The 21,201-nt window shown below is 42.5% G+C and overlaps 1 protein-coding gene across 3 annotated transcripts; it reads left to right on the top strand.

Moving 5' to 3' along the window:
• Window positions 1-3,321: 3,321 nt before the first annotated feature.
• On the top strand, window positions 3,322-18,682 carry LOC129334797 (proto-oncogene Mas-like). 3 transcript variants are annotated; one of them, XM_054987143.1, is made up of 3 exons: window positions 3,322-3,475; window positions 7,851-7,916; window positions 17,009-18,682. In XM_054987143.1, exon 3 carries the CDS (start codon window positions 17,053-17,055, stop codon window positions 17,968-17,970), a length of 918 nt encoding a protein of 305 aa, XP_054843118.1. In that variant the 5' UTR covers window positions 3,322-3,475; window positions 7,851-7,916; window positions 17,009-17,052; the 3' UTR covers window positions 17,971-18,682. The 3 variants fall into 3 exon arrangements, with proteins under 3 accessions (XP_054843118.1, XP_054843110.1, XP_054843100.1); XM_054987135.1 differs by having other exon boundaries at window positions 7,848-7,916; XM_054987125.1 differs by lacking the exons at window positions 3,322-3,475; window positions 7,851-7,916 and adding an exon at window positions 12,440-12,517 and having other exon boundaries at window positions 16,481-18,682.
• The last annotated feature ends 2,519 nt before the right edge of the window (window positions 18,683-21,201 follow it).

Genomic DNA, 21,201 nt, shown 5'->3' with positions numbered 1-21,201 from the left:
CATTGCAGCATCTGCAGTGGGGAGCCTCTGCTCTTGGATGCCCTGCATGCCTTTGCGATGTGCCCCCTCTTTCGGCATGCCCGGCATTCAGCATTGCTGAATTTGCAGGGCTTCTGTCATGGGCCGTAGCTTGGAGCTGAGCCGGCACCACGAGTGCCCGGGCTACGTCAAAAGTGGACCGCCCACAGATGCTGAAGAAGATCACTCTCTGGAGGTCCGCATCTGTGACCTTTTTCGCTTCAAGATAGAACTCAAACCTCACAATGTATGCATCCCAGTCCTCAGAGGTTGAGTCAAAAGGTTCAAAATGGCCCTTCGAGGCCATGATTCACTGTCGGCGAATCGCGACTGGGCAGCTGTGTATCAGTTCTGGATTGTGAATTAGCTCTTGGCGTCGCAGGGCTGCCTACCTGCCTGGAGTGATTTAGCTTTTGACATTGCGGGCCTGCCTATCCGCCTTTGCATCCCATCCTTGTTGCCAGTATTGTATATTGAGATTAACAGCAATGGGACTACAAAGCAACACTTCTGATTGGCCATGCCAGCACCCAAACACCAATAGCTTTGTAGGCTTCAGGAGACTTCGTTCTACTCAAGCAATACATAACAAGGGAGGGGCCCTTTCAGCGCGGCTTCAAGGAGTTCCCTGAACTGCTACTGTGTTGCCCGCGCTTGCACAGTGGAACTATTTCTCTGACCTCTGACCCGGCCTGTCTTTGACTCTTGATTTACGGACTTGGTGCATCCCTAGCTTGCCAGCTGGTTTTCATTACCTGTCAGCAGTACTTTGCAGACCCAGCTGCTGCCTGAAGCAGGACACTTAGGCATGAATTGTCAGCTAATGGAGGAGACCCCAACATTATGGCCTTCACCAAGGCAGAAGAGCCCTGGCTCATGCTGGTCTGAGTGCATCATCTTGGTAGCACACTGGGCACATTTTTTAAACAAGGCCTGTTCCTCAGACATAGGTGAGAAAGTTGGAAAGCACTCACTTATCAGAGATCATCAAACATAGTCGACAATTGAAAGAGGAGTCAAGTCAGTCTAAAAGATCAAAAACCAGTAAATATCAGGGAAAATATAAAGGAACATATGGCGCAAACTAGATAAGATTCTCTCCTCGTAGCGGCTCAGAGAGAACTGAGAGAAGGGAGGGGATTGCTCCTACAATATGGGCACGTGCCCATTTAGGTGGGAAAATGGGTCTTTATGTGACTTTGTGTGAGGCTCCTCCCTCACTGGCGCCCCCACCTGACGGCCTGCCATCCTACCAGCTCTCCAGGCAGGTGTCCTCTAGGCTCAGATGGGCAGGGAAGGGGGTTGTACCACCTTGTTCCTTCTCCTGCCCTGGATGTAGCAGCACGCTCCAGCTGCCTCTCCCTGCAAAATCCTCCTCAGCCTTCACAGGAACCTGAATTTAAAGGTCTCCCCTTGCCCCACCTCCCCGGCTCTGCCCCCAGTCACCACCCAGTCTCCCTGACTGGCCCTGCTCCCAGCCTATCTGATAGGAGGGCTGGGTAGACTCTGCAGTCTCCTGGCCCCACCCCCTCCATCCCCGCCTAGGGTGGGGCATTTGGTCTGCTCTCTGCCTGGCTCACCCCTGCTGCTTCTGAACCCTCCCCAGTGGCTCCCTTGGCATCTTGGGGCCTGTGCCAGCCTGGCGTGTGCTGATGGCAATCTCCTGTCAGCCTGGATGAAGTGGAGCCATCTGGGCAACTGCAGGAGACAGGTGAGTCTGCTGAGCGGCTGCAGGCTGTTCCCCAGAGTTGTGCCTGGGTGTCGGCTGCAACTGGCCTAAGGGTGAGAGATGCCTGTAGGGGCTCCTGCAACTGAGGTACTGCCAGAGGCTGTGCTGCAGGGCCTAAAGGGGGTGTCTGCTGCTGCAGGGCCGGTGGTGAGGGTGGACAAAAGGCCGGCATCACTGGACACTCAGGAGAAGCGGCACCTAAAGGAGCTTTTAAGAAGCTATAAAATGTTCCAAGCAGCAGGCCTGTGTGCATGTGCAGTCCCTTTGTGGGACAGCACAGAAGAAGAATGATGAACACTGTTTCTATATCACACCACAATACCATAAGGGTTGCCAGATGGGGCCTGGATATCTCACAGAATTATAAGTTCTCTGGAAAAAATATGCCCTAGAGAGTAAATTCTACAGCATTATACCCTACTAAGGTCCTCCCCTCTGCATACCCCACCCTCCCCAGGCTCTACCTCCAAATCAGTGGGAATTTTCCAACCCAAAGTTGGCAAGCCTATTTGCATCCCTCATTAACCCAGAACTAATTTTTGCTATCCATAAGCACTCTTAAGCATTGAAGGCTCTTGTTTCATTTATTTTTCTCTATGAAATGATGAATTAGCACACTTGCACCTCTGTATGCCATACTAAGTGACATAGTATCAGAAACAAAGGAGGGAAAGCCATGAAATGAGATTGTAATGGCTAAGAGTGAACCAACTGAAACTAAATCCTGACAAAATAGAAGTAATGCTGGTTGGGAAGGCAGAGATCTGGAAGGACATTTTGCCTCCCACCTTTGATGAGTTTTAGCTGATCCTTGCTGACTCGGGGGAAGCTAAGTAATGCAATTGCAAAAAAATGCCTTTCACAAATTCAGTTTAGCCCAGAAGATGACCCCATACATTAATTTGGCTGATGTGGCCACCTAAATCCACACCATGGTGACACTGAGATTGGACTACTCTAACACACTCTATATAGGGCTCCCCTTGAAGTCAACTCAGAGACTCCAATTGATGCAGAATGGCACAGCTCAGTTATTTTCAGAAGCTAGGTAAAACATGGATATTACTCCCATTCTGCAGTCACCTCATTGGCTGCCTGTCAGTTACTGAGGTCAATTCAGTTTTAGCTATCATATACAAAGCCCTTTATGGCCTTGCTCCTTCCTATCTGCAGGACTGCCTCTCAATGCTCCACCACAACAGGCTTGCTCATGAGCAAGGCCTTCTGTAGGTGTCTGCATGCAAATGGGCAAAATCAACAAATGCCCATACATGTGCATTCTCTGTTGTGGCCCCTACCTTATGGAATGGCCTGCCTGATAAGGTTAGATTACATATATAGCAGTTCCTCCATTTCCCAAGAGTGCCTAAAATATTGGCTGAGCACAGCCAGTTAGAAACAAAATATAAATATCTGGCCAGATACATTGTGGGCTTGGGTTTGGGAAAGTATGTGATTTCATTTTCTCATATGCTTAGATAATTTACATGTGTTATTTGTCGGCCAAATACACTCTCTGCCAAGCACAGATAACAGAGTATAAGCCCAATGATGAGCACTGGTGAAAATAAAGACAGATGAATCAGCAGCACAGAAGAACTACTTCCGCCTGCCAGCTACAATTCTTTTTCATCTCTCAACATTCTACAACTTTAAGGGGATCCTTTTGTTCCTATCTGGATTTCATGATAGGAAAATGTGTTGAAACGCTGCACTGATTGAAAACTGGTAAGTAATCAGGTCTGTTCCTAGGGATGTAGATTTCTCCTATTCTTTCCTTTCCCCCTTATCTTTTTCTATGCTCCATACTTTTCATGTGTTCCATCCTGTATTTCTTAATCTCTTGATATGTCCCTAAGGGACAAGTTCTTTTTATGGAGTCAGAGCAAACAAAGCAGGAGTTCCAAGCAGGAATAAGATACAGACCTGGACAATGAGGAAAGATACTTTCTGCCCATTTTCCTTTTTGCTCTTTGTTGCACAAATTTTCATGTCTTTGAACTAGGACAAGTATGGCCCTCTGAACAAGTTCCCTCAGCCACTCTCCATTTTAGCCTAAGGTGGTGGGGGGCAGGGAATTGCATGCCTTTCAACCAAGAAGCATGTAATTGGACAGACAGCACAGCAGATCTCCCTAACATGCTATGTCATTCATCTTTGAGCATCACCTCTGTCCCCCTCCCTCCTTCTTCTCTCCTTGGATGGGAAAGTTAAGAAAAGGTAAGGGGTAACCAAACTGCACTTTCAGGGCAAGGAGTTCTGCAAGGTGGATTCTGTTGGGATTCTCTGGTTCTGTTAGGCTTTGTTAGTTCCTTTCTGGAGGCTTTGGGTCAGTGGTTGCTCTTCTGTGTTTGAATAAGCCTTCTGTATCCTGGAGAATGCTTGTGATTCCTTCCCCCACCCCTTACATAGGCTACAATGGAGAGTGGCTGGGAGAACCTTGTTCAGGGTTGTTGTGATAATAAACTGGAGGAGAGGAGGCCACTTTGTCCCCACTAGAGAGTCAGGTGAGGTATTAATGATGTAAAAATAAACTACATAGCAGTCGTGTTTGCCATTTAACGTGTGTACAGATGCCCCAGAATTCTTGGCAATCCAGGCACACTCCTATTCCTTTCTTCATTCCCCAAGGAGAGTCAGAGGCTGAAATATGTTCTTATTTGGATGGATTACTCCTCCTTGGAAAAGGAGGAGATTTTTAGTGACATATTCTTCCTTTTTTGGGATTGTTTTGAGAACAGTGAGGGTCCCCAAGCAGCTCTGTCTATGCTTCCTGCCATATTATTTTTCCTTTTTTTCCTGTATTTGTTTCTCTCTTTAGAAGGCAATGCTAATAGATTACATCTAATTCTGCAAGTAGAGGTTCTGCTTGACAGGTATTGTCTCAATGTATGCAGTGGACATAGGGACGGTTGGGACTAGGGGGAGAGTTTTATTGCTGTGAAGTATTTTTCAAGAGAAGAGTCCTTTTAAAGTATTCATAGGTGTAGAGTACATGTACTTTCTTATAATAAGCCAATGAAAAGTTATTTGGAAAAAAAACCCACAGCTTATAGTCAACAATGAAGAGGAGAACTTGGTTCTTTTGGTCTCTCCCACAATTTCTTGGATAATTGTAGCAATTCTAGAGGTAATACACATGTGCTAACATCCAGGGATGTGTGCATTTATCAGGCCAATACGAACCTAGACTTCCCTGGCTGCTTAGGTATGCTACTCCCAAGTGAACTTCAAATGATGGATGAAGAGTGCAAACAGTATTTCCTGATTGACTGACAACTTTCAAGTCACTAGAGTGAGCTAGGCTCACTATTTTAATATTGAAACACCTTTCTATATGCTAGGCAATTCAATTCAAAGCAAAACAAAAATCAACAACTTGTTATCAACAATGAACAGGAGAATGAGTTGTGCAAAAACTTTGGATGGAGTTTAGGTTACAACTATGAACTATGTTTTTCAAAACTGACATCTAAACAAGCCACTAAGCACATTGTCTGAGGGTCACCATTCCAGATTCCAGAACTCTAGGCTATTTAAAATCACCAAGAGTTCCCCATGTGGCAATTTAAACTTTTGTAACTCTTATCTGCCCAAACCTCTGGCAAAGGATGATGCATGTATACATGTTGTTCATCACTCAAGGATTGGAGCTGCATGAAATGTTTATTTGTATTTGTGAATGGACCATGAAACCTCAAACACCACACAGACAACAATGAAGGAGGAACACACAGTGGGCTAACACAAAATCCCAAATGCTAATGAGCACCATGTAGGGTTGCCAGCCTCCAGGTAGTGGCTGGAGATCTCCCGGAATTACAACTGGACTCCAGGCCACAGAGATCAGTTCACCTGGAGAAAATGGCTACTTTTGGGGGTGGACTCTATGGAATTATGCCATGCCAAGGTCCTTTCCCTCCCCAAACCCCACTTTTCCCAGGTTTCTCCAGGTTTCACCCCCCCCCCCCCCCAGATCTCCAGGAATTTCCTAACTTGGAGCTGGCAACCCTAGCACCATGCTGTATATACTACTACTACTACTACTACTACTACTACTACTACTACTACTACTACTGATCAGCAGCAGTAAGAAATGACTTTCTATTCAATGTTTTCAAATATTTAAAGTTTACATTTTGGGGGAGTGAGCCAGAATATTCAGCTGCTGTGCTAATTATAATTGAAGACTGGGGACCTAGCTACAATTTTTTTTTATCGTACTTCAATTTTGTACTCTTCTGATGAAGAAATTTCAAAACAAGAGATTCCTGTCACATGCCGTTCACGTTTTACAATATATATTGTTCTCTATTATGTGCTCGGTTGTGCTATGATTTTGTAATGCATGTGTATTCATCACTGTTTACAACATGCATATATTTTAATATTTAGATATACATCAGTTACATTTTGCATATTCAGTCTTTGATATATATGTAGCTCTTTATAATAGTGTATACAGTGTGGTGCTCATTAACACCTCAAACACCACAGGCAGAACTTTTATATAAACTCACACACAACTGTTTTTTCAGGCTGCTTTCACGTGCAGCAGAATGTGGAGGTAGAGTCTTGAAGTGAAAGAATGGATTGCAATACTGACTGCAGCTGGCAGATTATATTTTTAATATTCCCAGATATATGTGTAAAACACTCCCTATAAAATTAGCATAATGTGACAATCTCTCTTGGTACTGTTATTTTTTACTCTTAAAGAGGGCTTTCCAAGGTCAAGGAGATACAAAAATAGTATCTTCAGTCTGAAGTACTGCAGTTCACTCTATCACCTTGGAACTTTTGACCTCATTCTGTGGCATGTGTGGCATGTGTTGGCCATACTTGAAAGGAGTAGTCTCACCCATACAGCTGTGAGTTGTCCACCATTAAGGATGTATGTGCACTTGTAGCAACCCTTAGTTGCCCTGAGTATGTGTGAGTGTATATTCCTGTAGACTGCAGGAACAGGAATATTTTGTATTCTGGTGAATAACGAACATTGCCTCTGTTTGGAAGTAAGGAAGGCCTTAATGAGCTGTTCCTTCCCAAATATAATGACCGGACCAACACTGGTATTGAGGCAATTTGGGTATGTTCACTGGAGAATTTCCCTTGGCTCCCATTCCATTTACAAACTGCTTAAGTCAAATTCCCTGTAGCAGCAGTCCAAATTTAGAGACCAGGTTTCTGCTGGAAATACCTTCCAGACAAATGGAAAAAAATCTCTGAGGAATCATGGAACCCTAGCCTTCAAACGGAGGTCATAGATTTCTCAGATTGAAAAGCACACATAGTTCTGAAATTACTCAATTAAAAGCTGAACAAACTGTCTTTTTTGGTTTGAATAGTAAGAATGCATTTGCTAGCCACTGGAATTTGGTTTGTCCACACCCTTAAAAGAGAAAGAGAGAAAATCAAAACTATTTGCATTATAGAGTTCTTCACATATTTTTCATTTCTAGAGTTTTCGGCGGGCAGCCATGTTGGTCTGCAGTAGAACAGGAGGATTTGAGTCCAGTGGCACCTTAGAGATCGACAAGATTTTCAAGGTGTTAGCTTTCAAGAGTCAGAGCTCCCTTTTTTCAAGTCTATAGAGTACATTATCTCAATAAATTTGATGGTGGTTGCTGTCATAGCCCAAAAAAATCAGTAAAGACAAAGTATATAAAATAGTATATTTCATTTGTGTTTTCTATTGGGTGAATTTAAACTAGGACAAGAGAGTACGACATTTGAGTTTCAAAGCATCATTGAACATAATGGCAAAAGGGAAAATATCAGTTGTTATATTTATGGAGAGGACACTAGGTTGCAAGTGACTGTAAAGCACACTTGCCCAAATGAAAAGTATTTATATAACCTGTGGAAGCTAATCAGTTAGGTTGCCTATATATATGCCGTCAGCACCTGAACTTGATGTATGATGGACACATTAACAAGACCGTGCATTTGGCAATCTGTAGAGTTTGTGATGCCTTATAGGAATGGAGTAGGCCTAAATATATGCATATTGATTTTTATGAGACTTGTATGCCAGAAATTCATCAGTCCTTGTTGTGTTTTTCAACATGCCCTTTCTCTTCGGCTCTTGGATTCCAAGAAGAAAATACCTGGGAATGTAATATAACATCAAGTACAGTAACAGATACCAAATATTCATACAGAACAAGTAAGATGTTCTTCTACTTATTTCCATCTTCTAAAAGTTTGTGCTCATATTATTTACAGTAAGTCATTCTTGATAGGTTCTTCATTATATCTTTCTTCCATGTAAACTGAAAATCAGTATTAAGGACATTTCAGCTAGTCCAGAGACGTCCTGATGGATATGGATGTCATGGAGCTCATAATAATTATCTTTTAACTTTACTATATAACAGCAAGGATCTCAAACTGATAGCTCATGTGTTACAGACAGCTTGCCAGTTGTTGCAGTAGAACTCATGCATGCCTTAGAGGACCCATGGAAACATCTGCTCAAAGCTTTTTTTTTTTAAAAAAAAACAAGCTTTTATTTCATAAGATTTTTTCCAGTGCTGCTTAGCTGATAGGTTTAGGTTTGGTTTAAGTTTATTTGATTTTTAGCCTGCCCTCCCCGCGAACGGGCTCAAGGCGGGTTACAACACTAATAGAAATACAGAAATACAGCATTAAATCACGGATTACAAAAAACATAACTTTCAGAATTGAAGAACTCAACGATATAATTTACAACATCCCAGGATGGAGCCCCTTCACACTTCCCTGTCCACCAAACACAGAAACGGGGGAGGTGCAGGTTGATATTATTCTGTAACTGCTTGTGCGTGGGGGCAGATTGCTATACAGATGACCATATAGCCCCCATGCTGGCAGGAGACTAGTAGGGCACCTCATTTGATCAAACCTAATGCTGGCCTCAACCATATGCCCGGCAGAACATCTCTGTCTTGCAGGCCTGCCAAAAAGATACAAGAACTTGGCAGGCCTGAGTATCCTCTGACAGAGAGTTCCACCAGGTTGGGGCCAGGACTGAAAATGCGCTGGTCCTGGTCAAGGCCAGCTGAGCCTCCCTGGGGCCAGGGACTACCAGTAGATGGTTGCCCAGTGATCTCAGAGCTTTCTGGGTACATACAGGGAGAGGCGGTCCCTCGGGTATGCTGGTTCCAGTCTGTTTAGGGCTTTGTAGGTTAAATCCAAAACCTTGAACCTGATGTAGAACTCCACGGGGAGCCAATGTAGCTGCTACAAGGTTGAAGTGATGTGTGCCCTGTATGGAGTACCCGTCAGGACACATGCAGCAGCGTTCTGGACCCACTGTAATTTCTGGGTCAGATTCAAGGGAAGCCCTGTATAGAGTGAGTTACAGTAGTCTAATCTGGAGGTGACCGTTGCATGGATCACTGTCATTAGGTCATGGGCTATCAGATGAACCCAATCCCCTGCAACTCGTTATATCAATACCACTCAGTCAACTGTCATAAGTCTATATTTATGATTCTAAATTCAATCAATGCAATAAATGCATATCGTATATTAAACAATCCTTCATACAAAAGTTTTTTCAGTAGCATATCATATATTCAACAATCCTTCATACAACACAAATTCCAGGACGCCTATGTATACATTTCATCAATATTCATTTACAAACAAGGGTTCCTATGCATCAAAGTCAGTCCTGCAGTTTCTGCAGGAACGTCTGGAGAGACAAACGCAACAAACAAGAATCTTGCTTTGCACAGCGCTAATTGCACTTTATCTCTAAAAGTTCTGATGTTTACAGTTCTGGACTGACTTTGAGGCATAGGAACCCTTTTTGTAAATGAATATTGATGAAATGTATACATAGGCATCCTGGAATTTGTGTTGTATGAAGGATTGTTGAATATATGATATGCTACTGAAAAAACTTTTGTATGAAGGATTGTTTAATATACGATATGCATTTATTGCATTGATTGAATTTAGAATCATAAATATAGATTTATGACAGTTGACTGAGTGGTATTGATATAACGAGTTGCAGGGGATTGGGTTCATCTGATAGTCTAGAGATATCCCCTGGTTTTGGCTTTTTTCTTTTCTAATTAGGTCATGGGCTGACAGATACGGGGCAAGCTGCCTGACCTGCTGAAGATGGAAGAAAGCAGACCAGGCAACGACCTGGACCTCCATTGATAGGGAGGAGTCCAGAGTCACGCCAAGACTCCTGACCAATGGGACAGGCACAAGTGGTGTCCCATCAAAGGCTGGGAGCTGGATCCCCACATCCGACACTCCACGGCCCAAATACAGGACCTCTGTCTTCACAGGGTTCAATTTCAGTCTGCTCTGCTTCACCCATCCAGACACAGCTTCCGAAGCTCTAATTAGGGCATCAGGGGCAGAGTCAGGCCAGCCGCCCACCAACAGATATAACTGGGTGTCATCCGCATACAGAATGCATCCGCATGTCTGTAGAGGGTATTGACCATCTACCCCCATATATGAGCGACCACAGATGGTTAAGCTGCACCTCTACCTCCATCAGATGCTATATGGTTTTCATATGCTGAGCAGGTGTTTTATTAGAAAGCTATGTTAATTTATTGTGATTTTATCTTGGTTATTTTATCTTCTGTTGTGACCTGCCCTGAGCCCGCTTGTGGGGAGGGCAGGATTAATAATAACAATAACAATAACAATAACAATAACAACAACAACAACAACAACAACAATAATAATAATAATAATGGTGATAGCCTAGTCCGAAGCTCCATACCAGCTGGGCAAGGGGGTACATTTAAAGATTAAACAACAGAGGGGAGAGTATCCAGGCCTGGTGCCAGGTTTTCTGGTGCCTGAGGGCGGGGGCAGCTTCAGTGCTGTTGCTGCCCCCATGCGTGTGCGCGCGCGTGTGTGCGCGCACGCACCTCGACTGCATGATGACATCACGCCGCAGGCAGCTGGGACGGCATGCGTGCGCCCTCCCAGCTGTCCTGCTCAGTCGCTCTGCGCACTGCCCTGGCTGCCTGCTGCACCTGGCGCTCGAGGCAGCTGCCGGACCTGCCTGTATGGACGCGTGCTGGCCCTGAGAGTTTCACCCCCTGTGGAACGCCACACACCAATGGTTGGCATGCTGATAGCCTCTCCCTAAGCACCACCCTCTGTCCCCGGCCATGGAGAAAAGAGACAAACCACTGTAAGCTCATTTCTGGCAGTCTTCTCAGTCAATGTTCGGTTTCTAGGACAGAACAAACTGATAACATGCCAGGATGGACAATATTACCTTACAAGGCATAAAATCATGCAGATGATGACTTTGTGTGGGGGCAAGATGTATATTTGAGTAATGCTGGTAACTACGATGTGTTTTAGTCGATTGGCTGATTGCATCCTGTTTTAGCTGATACTATTAGCTGTTGAGTAAGTGGTGTGAAGCTGTTCTATATCCTGTCAGATATACTCCAATAATAGTTTTTTTAAAACAATAATAAGAATACCAAGACAGAATAAAAATCACCTGTCCAACTAATAAATATGTTGCCAGGAACAACCAAGGCACCTGGTCTGATTATATGAAGTACAGTATTGGCCCTTTGGAACAGGCATAATGGCTGAACCAAAGTGTTGGCATAAGAACAGGAAAACTTGCCATGACACAGAATCCCTGTAAGGTCTGTACCAGCCCCCTTGCACAGTATGCTTTGGGACACAACTCTGCACCAGCCATATGTGGAAGCAAGGGCATAGGCAGGATGCTGTCTGGCACAGGGGCCAAGAAGGGCTGGCTCCCATATATATCGGGCATGTGCAAATACCATCAGTAGTGCAGCAGAAAAAAATAATAAATTCAGGCTGCCTACACCAGTATGGCCAATTATAATTTTAGCATGGCGGAGTTTTAGAAGGAGGAGATATTTATGTCTGGCACTCTATGGTTGGTGCATGGTGACAATTTGACAAGATGTTTTTAAAAAAAATATATTTACTACTGCAATACAAACAAAAAAGAAACAAAAAACGGGAAAATGTAAATATGAGCAGTGATCTGTAAGTTTTTTAAAAGGGTGCACTCCCAGTGTTCCATTGCTGTCTTTGTAGATGGTTACGTCTAGAAAATTAATACAGTCCAAGTTACCCTCATAAGTGAATTGAATATTACCGTCTAGAGTATTCAACCAGTTCACAAATGCATCAGCACGGGTTTGCATAGACATAATCATGCACACGTCATCTATATATCATTTCCAAAAACAAATTTCACTAGAAAATGGATTCCTTAGGGTAGAACCCAGAATGTGGTGTATGTCATACAATGTGGATGCCCAAAGCTATATATAGGGAGTACTTCTGTACCATTAAAAACAAGAATACAAGTACATATTTCAAGAATCAGAAATAAGAATATGGAAGCACCCTTGGTATCCCATTTCTTGCAGCATCATTCTGATTGTAGAGAGTTTAGATTCTCTGTTTTAAGTATTGTTAAATCATCCTGCACTGTTGATGCCTCTAGGAAACTGTTGCAAATGGAATCAGCATAGATTTACAAATGGAATATTTTGTTTCCATATGGACTAAACAATGAAATCGAATTCTCCTGTTTCTTGTATGTGGTGTTGTCACTTTAACTAATGTTACTTTTACAAATATCTGTAATTAATACCTGTCACTTTAAGGGGTACTGGTATGGTCAATGAGCCTTGTATTATATTCAGAATTGCAAAGCACACCCTTCCATGGCTCTAGTCCGTCGGATTGTTGCACCAACTAGGTGATCATGAAAGAATAGATCATATGAGCATTGTGAGTATTTCTTTTAATACATTTATTTTCATAAATAGTAGTTTATACATGGAGATCTTGTTTTATGGATTCTTATTTATCCCAGTGGATGTCTATTATATTGTTATGAGCCTGTGAAGAAGTGGTGGATGAAACGGGATTTTAGAAGCTAGCAAAGCTCATAGAATCAGTTCTGTAGTATTTGGGCCAGTGGGACCTTCTTGTTCCAAGTCCACATTACTGGACATCCTTGGTTGTTAATATACACATATCCATACTGAGAAGAAACAAGAAGTGATAGCAAAATTACTACACTAGATGACTGGACTGGTTTTTTTGCTCTACTTACCTGTTGAACTTCAACCTCACCAGTGGACTATATTATAAACTGTACCTATTGTGGATATTTTTGTAGACTGGAAGGCCTGTGGATTAATTATTTTTGTATGTATTACTGTATTGATTGTTGTATTTATTGGAAGAATTATTTATTAATAACACTTGGAGCACTTTGCACTTTCATAATATACAATTATAAACATTTACAAATTTAATAATGTTGTTAAAATAATTGTAGATTGTTTGTGCTTGTTAATAGATCAGTTGATTCCCTCCAGAAAGGTTTTTTCCCTTGTTGCTCTGTAGTTTGGTTCTGGAAGAGCCCTCCCCCTTGCTCATTTATTCTAATCTGCAGATATATCTGAAATCAATTTATCAAAATTCAACAAAATCATTTACCTAATATTCCTTTGAATCAATATTCCAGGATAAGTAATAGCATCTGGCACCATCAAAAATATTCATCAGTAAGTATGCTCTGCGATATATTGAATCTCAGTGGCATCAGTTCTGATTTTGTCCAATTAATTGAATAAACCAGACAAATTACAAAAATTATTAATCAAGCTCATTAATTCACGGATGGAAGACTGAGGTTCTGAAATAAATAATAAAAGATCATCTGCATATAAAATAATTTTAAATTCTAAAGAGTTATACATAAAGTCATGTATATTATTACTTTGTCTAATAACACAAGCCAGAAGTTCCAAACGTAGATCAACAATAAATGGAGAAAGAGTACAACCTTGTCTAGTATCCCTTTCAAGAGTATATGGTGCAGAGAAATACCATTGATTTATACCATAGATCTGGGGGATGAATAAAGAATTTAATCCATTTCATGAAGTTTGATGTAACAATTGGACCTCAAGTGATAAATATTAGAATGTAGTCACAACTAGAATTTCCCCAGCATGTTTGTATTTCAGAAATTTGCTACATCAGGAAGGAACACCTTCCTGTTTAGATCCCCAAGATGTTCAAATGTGCAAGTAGCCAACAAGGAACAATATTCTTTGCAGCAGCATATACTTGAATATCACTAGGAAAATGCATCATGCATAGAAGCACTTGCAAAAAAAAATCCCCACAATTAAAGATAGTTGGTGGATTGGTAAACATCCCCTACACATATAACTAACAAAACCGGTCCCAAGTATAGTTTACAATATCTCCCTTGTCAGATGCATCCATGATATAGCACTGAGGAGAACAACTGGTGGCTGCAACCACACACTTCAGGGTTTCTCTTAGGTAAGGATTTGAAGCTCAGGGCAGCCCAAAGACAGCCAGCAGAAGAGTCCCATTTTGTCAGTGAAAATTGCTATAGTCTGATAGAGGAAAGAGGAGTGCCTTTAGCCCATCCTGTAGCCCACTGGGATGGGCTTGTACAGAAAAATAATAGGTGACAATTCTTCTAGGAGAAAGGTTCAAGTCGTGGACTGATGCTTTCATGGAAACAATGGTAACAGCAACAGGTGCAGCTGTCCAGATGTCCCCATCTCTGCCATTTCATGACATTCATTCGTAGGGACAGATTCTACAGTGACAGAGCACCAGAATGTAGAAGACCAATTCATCACCTCCAGTAAAAGGATTGCAGGAAGTGGGTGTTGTTCTCTGCTTAAGATTCTGGAGAACTGTTTCCAATCAAAGGGGAAGGATTAATTTTTCAGAGCTCCTACCATGAAGGCCTCATCCACACATTCACATGTAGCCTCAATGCTGTGCTAGTTGGCCATAGTATAGGAAGTGATTCTTTAGACTAGGACTCTTCCTTTCTACTCCAGGATATTGTTGTGAATGGAATCTTTCTGCAATGTAATTGTCTGAGGATTAATTACTGCACTTTGGGAAAAATAGTTCTGACTGGGTAACTGTGCTACAAAACAAAATATAACTGTTTCTAAGAATGACACCATTGTGGGCTCTGGGAAAGAGCCCTGGGAGAACATGGGATCCTAAGAATTGTTTCCCTTTAAACATTTTCTTGCTTCATCAGTTCCTTGCTTTCAGACCAGGGATGCTTCCAGAGATTTTGCTCCAGTTTGGCATCAAAATCCAAACTGGATTTGGAACTTTGTTTTGAGGAGGGACATCCACACAATGATATCCCACTAATAATCCTGTTTCTGAGTTTTTTCTTGCTTTCATGCAATATTTCCCAAACCTGGTTTAATATGATCTTTTTTAAAAAAAAGATAGCAGTGAATGCACCTTTGCATGCTATGTGGATGGAAAGGTGTGAATTTGGGGTTGGGGCGTCCCCACACACATTGGCTCCATTTACCTTTCCTTCATTCCCATGGCTGCTACTCCCCCCTCTCTGCAATGAAAAGGGCTAGAAACTTTTTTTTTAAAAGAAAGCTGGAAACTTAGAGGAGCTAATAGATCACGTGAATACATTGTAACATTAGTGTGCTATTGCAATCAAGCAATTGCCAGTTTTTAAAAAACTCCCTCTGGTGGCAGGGGAAATGGTGAGGAGGCATGGCTTAGTGGTAGATCATCTGCTTGACATGCAAAAGGTCCCAGGTTCAATGTCTAGCATCTTCAGTTAAAAGGATCAGGTAGTAGGTACTGGGAAAGACTTCTGCCAGAGACCCTGGAGAATGCTGCTATGAGTAGACAATACTGACCTTGATGGAACAGTAGTTTGATTCGGTAGGAGGAAGCTTTGCTGATATGGCACCAATATATGACTGAGGCAAAGAAAGTATGGGGAAAGCTACTTTGTGGACCCTCCATTACAATGAAAGGCACACAGAGAATTTCATTTCACACCACAGACTGGCCTGGGGGCATTTTTGCTTGCACCAGTCTTGGAAAGAGTGAGGAACACAGTGTAGTATTTGCTATTGTGCTATTTTCACCCAATTGGAGAGGGTTGAAACTCCTTATATGCATAGCTTCACCTCCGCAGCCATTCTTTTGCTTGGCATTATTCCTCCCACCCACCCCTAGAATTGACAGTTTAGAATTATCTAGTCACCTTGAGGTTGATCAGGATGGGGGAAAGGTTCCATTAAATTGGACAGATAGGACTCTCAGATGCTCAGGGATCATGCCTTTTCATCTGTTTTATATACTGTCTGTCTCAGATGAAATACGTAGCTGAAATAGGCCTGACCCCAGGACTGGCAAGACCCTAACTAGGTTGGCAGGATTGTGTGGGTTAATGAGATATGCAGGGAAACTTGGCAGGCACCCTGAGGCATCTGTTGTTCTCTGAAAATCTGGTAAAGTTTGCTTGAAAAATACCCCCCAACCCTCCCAGATAATTTTCCCCATAGGGAATAATGGCTAAATATATTTAGTATTCCCATTTTAAACTGAACCCGAATTGAGTATCTGATTTGGATTTCAGAAATACGGAATATTTATGGCATTCTCAAATATTAGATCCAACTTCAGCTTTTTTGGAGGGGGGGATGCACGCCCCTAGATACCAGTGGGGACTCAGCAGGCAATGAAAAACAAGGTACTGCACTGTGATTGGAGCCGGGGTGGGATTGTCCTAATATAAGCAGCCTTTAGTGTTTTAACTGAACCCTAGAAGTGGAGGTGTGAAGTTAAACAGAACTAATGTGTTTTTTTCTGCAGATCCATTTTTAAACCTGTACATTTTTTTCTTGTTTCTAGGGTGAGTGGGCAATCACTGCTGTGTGGAAGCAGCCCAGCACACAAGATCCTCCACAGTGCTGATGCAATTGTGCTGCTTGGCAAAGCTTCACTGTACTGATAACACCTTTGAGCTCTGCAGGAGCAGGGGGATTTATTGTGAGACTTACTCCCTCTGCCCACTTTGAGTATATCTATGAATAGAACAACTGTTGATGTTTATCCACAGAGACAAGTATCAGAAACTCTGTTCCATGAACTTTCCCCACACATTTGATTTCTTGGAAGAGGGGTTTGTGAAGAAGAGGAGTTGCACTCTTTTAACATCTTAGCTTTATTCTTACTGAGATTTGTTAACTGTATTTATGTAAATCAAGAAAAGGAGACAGCTTTGTTGTTGATATATTTTGTGACTGTTGAGACAGGGCAGCCAAATTCATCTCCAAATGCATACCCATTCTGAATTTATGTATTCCATATGTGCAGTATCATGTTATTACAAGCTTGAGTCTTGTGTTTTTCCAGCTTTATTTATTATTATTTTTACAGGGAGGGAAGAATTACAGTATACATATACGGAAACAAGTTCCAGAATGTCCTGTTACACTCTAAATGCATCAAGAACAATCGAAAACCAAGGACAGAATGGGACTGACAGAGACGAATACATTGCCACAATCTTGAACTATGTTTCCTTTCCATTTGTTATTTTGGGACTGCTTGGCAATGGGGCTATTTTCCAGATACTCTGCTGCAGGATAAAAAAGACAAAGTATACCGTGTATGTACTGAACCTGGCCATCGCTGATTTTACAGTACTCTTTTGTTACATCACATTTTCTGTTTTAAGTTTAATAATATGGAGAAGATTTGCTTTTGAGGAGTTCCTCTATGTTGTGCTTGATCTCCTGTGGTTTTTTGGCTACAACAGTAGTTTTTTCCTGTTGACAGCCATTAGTGTTGAGAGGTGTCTTGGTATCTTCTGCCCCTTGTGGTATCGTTTTAATCGTCCAGAACATCTCTCAGCTATACTCTGTACTCTTTTATGGGTTGTCTCCTGCTTGGTGACTGTAGTGGAATATTTTACTTGCTGGTCAGTATTTTACTTCTCTAACGAATGCTGTTACAGAAAGTATAGTGCTGCCAGCATATTCCTTGTCACCATTTCCCTGATTTTTACTCCAATCATGATTCTTTGCAGTTTGATCGTATTTATCAAAGTGCAGAGAAGTTCACAGCCCTCCTCTTCAGCACGCTTTTACATTACCATTGTTGTCACCGTTTTGATATTTCTCATCTTTGCTTTGCCAGGCAGGTTTGCATGCCTGATAGGGTACTGGCATCCAGAACTGAAATTAATATGGAATGTCATTCAGGTTTCTTTTTTCTTCAACATGATCAACTCCACTCTCAATCCTTTTGTTTACTTTTTTGTTGGAAGGCAGAAAAGACTGAGATTCCAGGAGCCCCTCTCTTTGGTGTTTCAGAGATCATGGAAAGATATGGCATAAGAACACACTAACAACAAATAAGAGACCTGAAAATATTTGAGTCTCAAAATTATTGGAAGTCTGACCAGTGTTTTATTGAGGGAAGGCTTGCAGATATACATCTGATGGAAAGATATTTTATGGTGTTCAGCTACTAGCTTTAAAATTCTTGTCTTAAATTTGCTTCACGAAGAGTTGCCAGTACTCTTGCAAACTTTCTGCAAGAAGGCATGCTTATCTTTTGCCCCCCTACAGCCTGATTTTGTCCATTGATCATGTTTTTTTCATTTTGCATTTAAGCAGGGGGAGGAGAATTCCTTTATATAACTACAAACTCTAGAAATTTTCCACAAACCCTAACACTACTATCCACACAACAATACTCTAGAGCCTTCTAGGTCTTGTCATTTTCTAAATCAGCCTATCTTAAACAAGTAATCAACACAACTCCTGTTGGAACAAAAAGCACAAATGAATATTGTGGTGTATTTCTCTTGGGCAGAGTAAAATACTCTCTACTCAATAAGAAAAGGGATTAAAGACTGGCCACCTGGCCAATTGGAGAAGGATATAGGCAGGGGTGCAGACTTTCCAATTTCCTGGGGGGGCTGGGCCAGAGACATTGCTATGCTAGGTCCTTAAAAGAACCGGGGCCCAATGACATCATAGGGAGGGGCCTCTACTATCTATGGAGGTGGGGCAATGGGGGATTTAGGGAGGGGCATCCTACAAATTTGGGGGGCCCATGCACCCCTGGATACCCCCTAACAACATCCCTAGGCTGGGCCAAACCTAGGAAAAGGTGGGAGTTGGTCAGTGGTTATAGTGCTATCTCAGCGATCTCCTACTGTGTCCTATTTTTGAAATTCACTTTTAGGATAGTCACTTTAAGATCTACAAATAGACACATCTTGTGCATAGGACAAACTAATGGTCACAAATTTGAAATTAAGAAAGGTAACACAGAAAAGCCTGTAGGGGAACTTTTTAAAAGTTTTTCTGGATGTTCATTTACAGGAGTCTTGTTTGTGCCTTATTCATAAGGGTGACTTAGTACTGAAATTTACTAAATTATGGCATTACAGATGCCTTCATTTGGTAAATGCATAGTTAAAGTCTCTGAGCCAGGGCAGAATACAAAACAGTTGCTGTGCATTCAATTCCTGACAAATGAACAGAGTTCAAAGTAGTAACAACCTTCTCACTTCAAACTCATATCCTATCACATCAGAGCTCACATCATGACAAAAATTGAAAAGGCTCAGTGCCAACTGAATAACTAAAAGGCAGGTCTTTCATATTTAGGATGTCACAAGGAGGTCCTGCTTCTAATATTGACCCATCTAACCATAGAAAATGAAGGAAGGCAGAACAGTGCCTCAGAAGATAATCTTAATTGATAGGTGGACCTTTCTGTTGTTGTTACCTTGTTGTTGCATGTAACCTTGTAAATATATCTCTGAGGATGTATGCTTCATGTATCTGATAAAGTAGATTCTGACTCACAAGGTCTTCTGCAGGAATAAATGTTGTTAGTGTTTAAGTGCCACTGCTCTTTTGTTTAATTTGTGGTCTGTTTTTATGGTCTGTGTTTTTATGCTGGACTGGGTTTTTAATGTTGTATTTTAATAAATATCTTTTAAATGTTTTTTAAAAATTTTTATTTTGCAAGCTTGCCTTGAGCAAGTACTTGAAGTGGCAGCATAAAAAATTATAAATAAGTAATTTTCTGAGTAACTACGCACAGCTTGTGACTCCTTCAAAGTAAACGTGTGTACAGTCAGGATTATGCTTTTTTAAAATTTAGTTTATTTTGATTCTGGATATGATTAACAGCCTCTACAGATAATTCTGAGTATATTTGAGTTGTTCACCATTAGTTACTGGGCAGAGCAATCCTAAGTAGGGGGCCTGAAAGTGTTCGGGGAGCTGAACAGCCCTTATACCAACATATCTCGCAGTGGTAGCCTGCTGCAGCCAGCTGCTAGTGGGACTCAGGCATAAATCCCTGCATTGGTGTGGAAGTGGGCAGGCTGGGAGGCAGGCTGGGATTTAGTCAGCTTCCTAAGATGCTCCAGGCTGGGTAATGACCGTAAACAGTGGCGGACACTTATGCCACGAAAAAGATGATGTAGCCCATGGGCACCATGCAAAGGGAAAAGTCAAACCCCCCCCCCCATGCATGGCCCTGCCCAAATGGCCCAGAGGAGCACAGAATGCCACGTACAGCCACAACCCATTTTCTCGTGCTCCAGTGGCAACAAAGCCCCTCCCCAGCATCTAACCATGCCCCCCACCCTACATAAAACACAGCTAGGATGCCTTCGAACTCTGTAAGTAGGAGATGCAGCATAGGGCTCTGTCTCAGAGGCTCCTTGGCCATGTGGTCTTACGGCATGAGGCACTTTGGTGGTGGGAAAAGCATAAAGTGATCACTTTGTACAATTGGATGAGTACTTAGCACTTGCACCCTGAGAGGGCAAAGCCCAGAATGGTTGACTAACATCTTTCATTGCAGGACCCTAACAAATACCTCATCACCAGAGGCTTAACTCAAAGGAGCAAGGATGCACTGACAGGTGTGCCAGAGCAGGGGACCTGCTCACTTGCCCACATCTGCCTGCCCCATTCTCCTCACATGAAACTGGGCACCACCTTCACAAGGGTAGCCTCTACAACCGAAGCTAGAGGCATGTTGTGGGGGGATAGCTTGAGCCTGGCCCTCTGGTACCATGTCTAACAATGGGGCAGGCTCCCAGGAAAGTGTACTCAACAGATTGGGGGAGGGGTGCTTGCAACCCATAACAGAGCTGCTTGCAGACTCCCTCAACTGGATTGCCCTGCTTTGGCCAGAAGAGAGGGAACCACTGTGGGTCGGGGTTGCTGGGAGCTGCCCAGTTGTACCCCCTCAATAAAGTGGCCAAGCAGCCTTGGGACTCATTCCCTTGCAGGGTCAGAGCCCCACTCAGCAGCAGCAGCAGCAAATCAATCTCTAGTACGCTCAATAGGTGAGTGTCACTGGGACAGCATCTGCCTCTGTGGGGTATCCTGCCTCCCCCAGCATGGAGCTATGGTTTCTCTCAGGAAGCTGCAGAATTAGCTGCAGCTGACACCGAGGCTGTGCCCTTTGCCAGTGCAGCAGATGACTATTTTTTCCTTCATGCAAACCAGGAGACCTGCGTGCATGACCATTGCAGTTCCTGTCACTGCTCAGAACACATTTCTAGCCTGGCTCCTGGAGCATCCTTCCTC

This window comes from Eublepharis macularius, chromosome 1 (genome assembly GCF_028583425.1).
Source record: "Eublepharis macularius isolate TG4126 chromosome 1, MPM_Emac_v1.0, whole genome shotgun sequence".
Lineage (NCBI taxonomy): Eukaryota > Metazoa > Chordata > Lepidosauria > Squamata > Eublepharidae > Eublepharis > Eublepharis macularius.
Note: the sequence above shows the minus strand (reverse complement) of the source record. Positions and strands in the feature narration are given on the sequence as shown.

Coding starts and splice junctions, on each gene's coding strand:
- LOC129334797 (XM_054987125.1), top strand. CDS start 16,906: ATGCATACCCATTCTGAATTTATGTATTCCATATGTGCAGTATCATGT.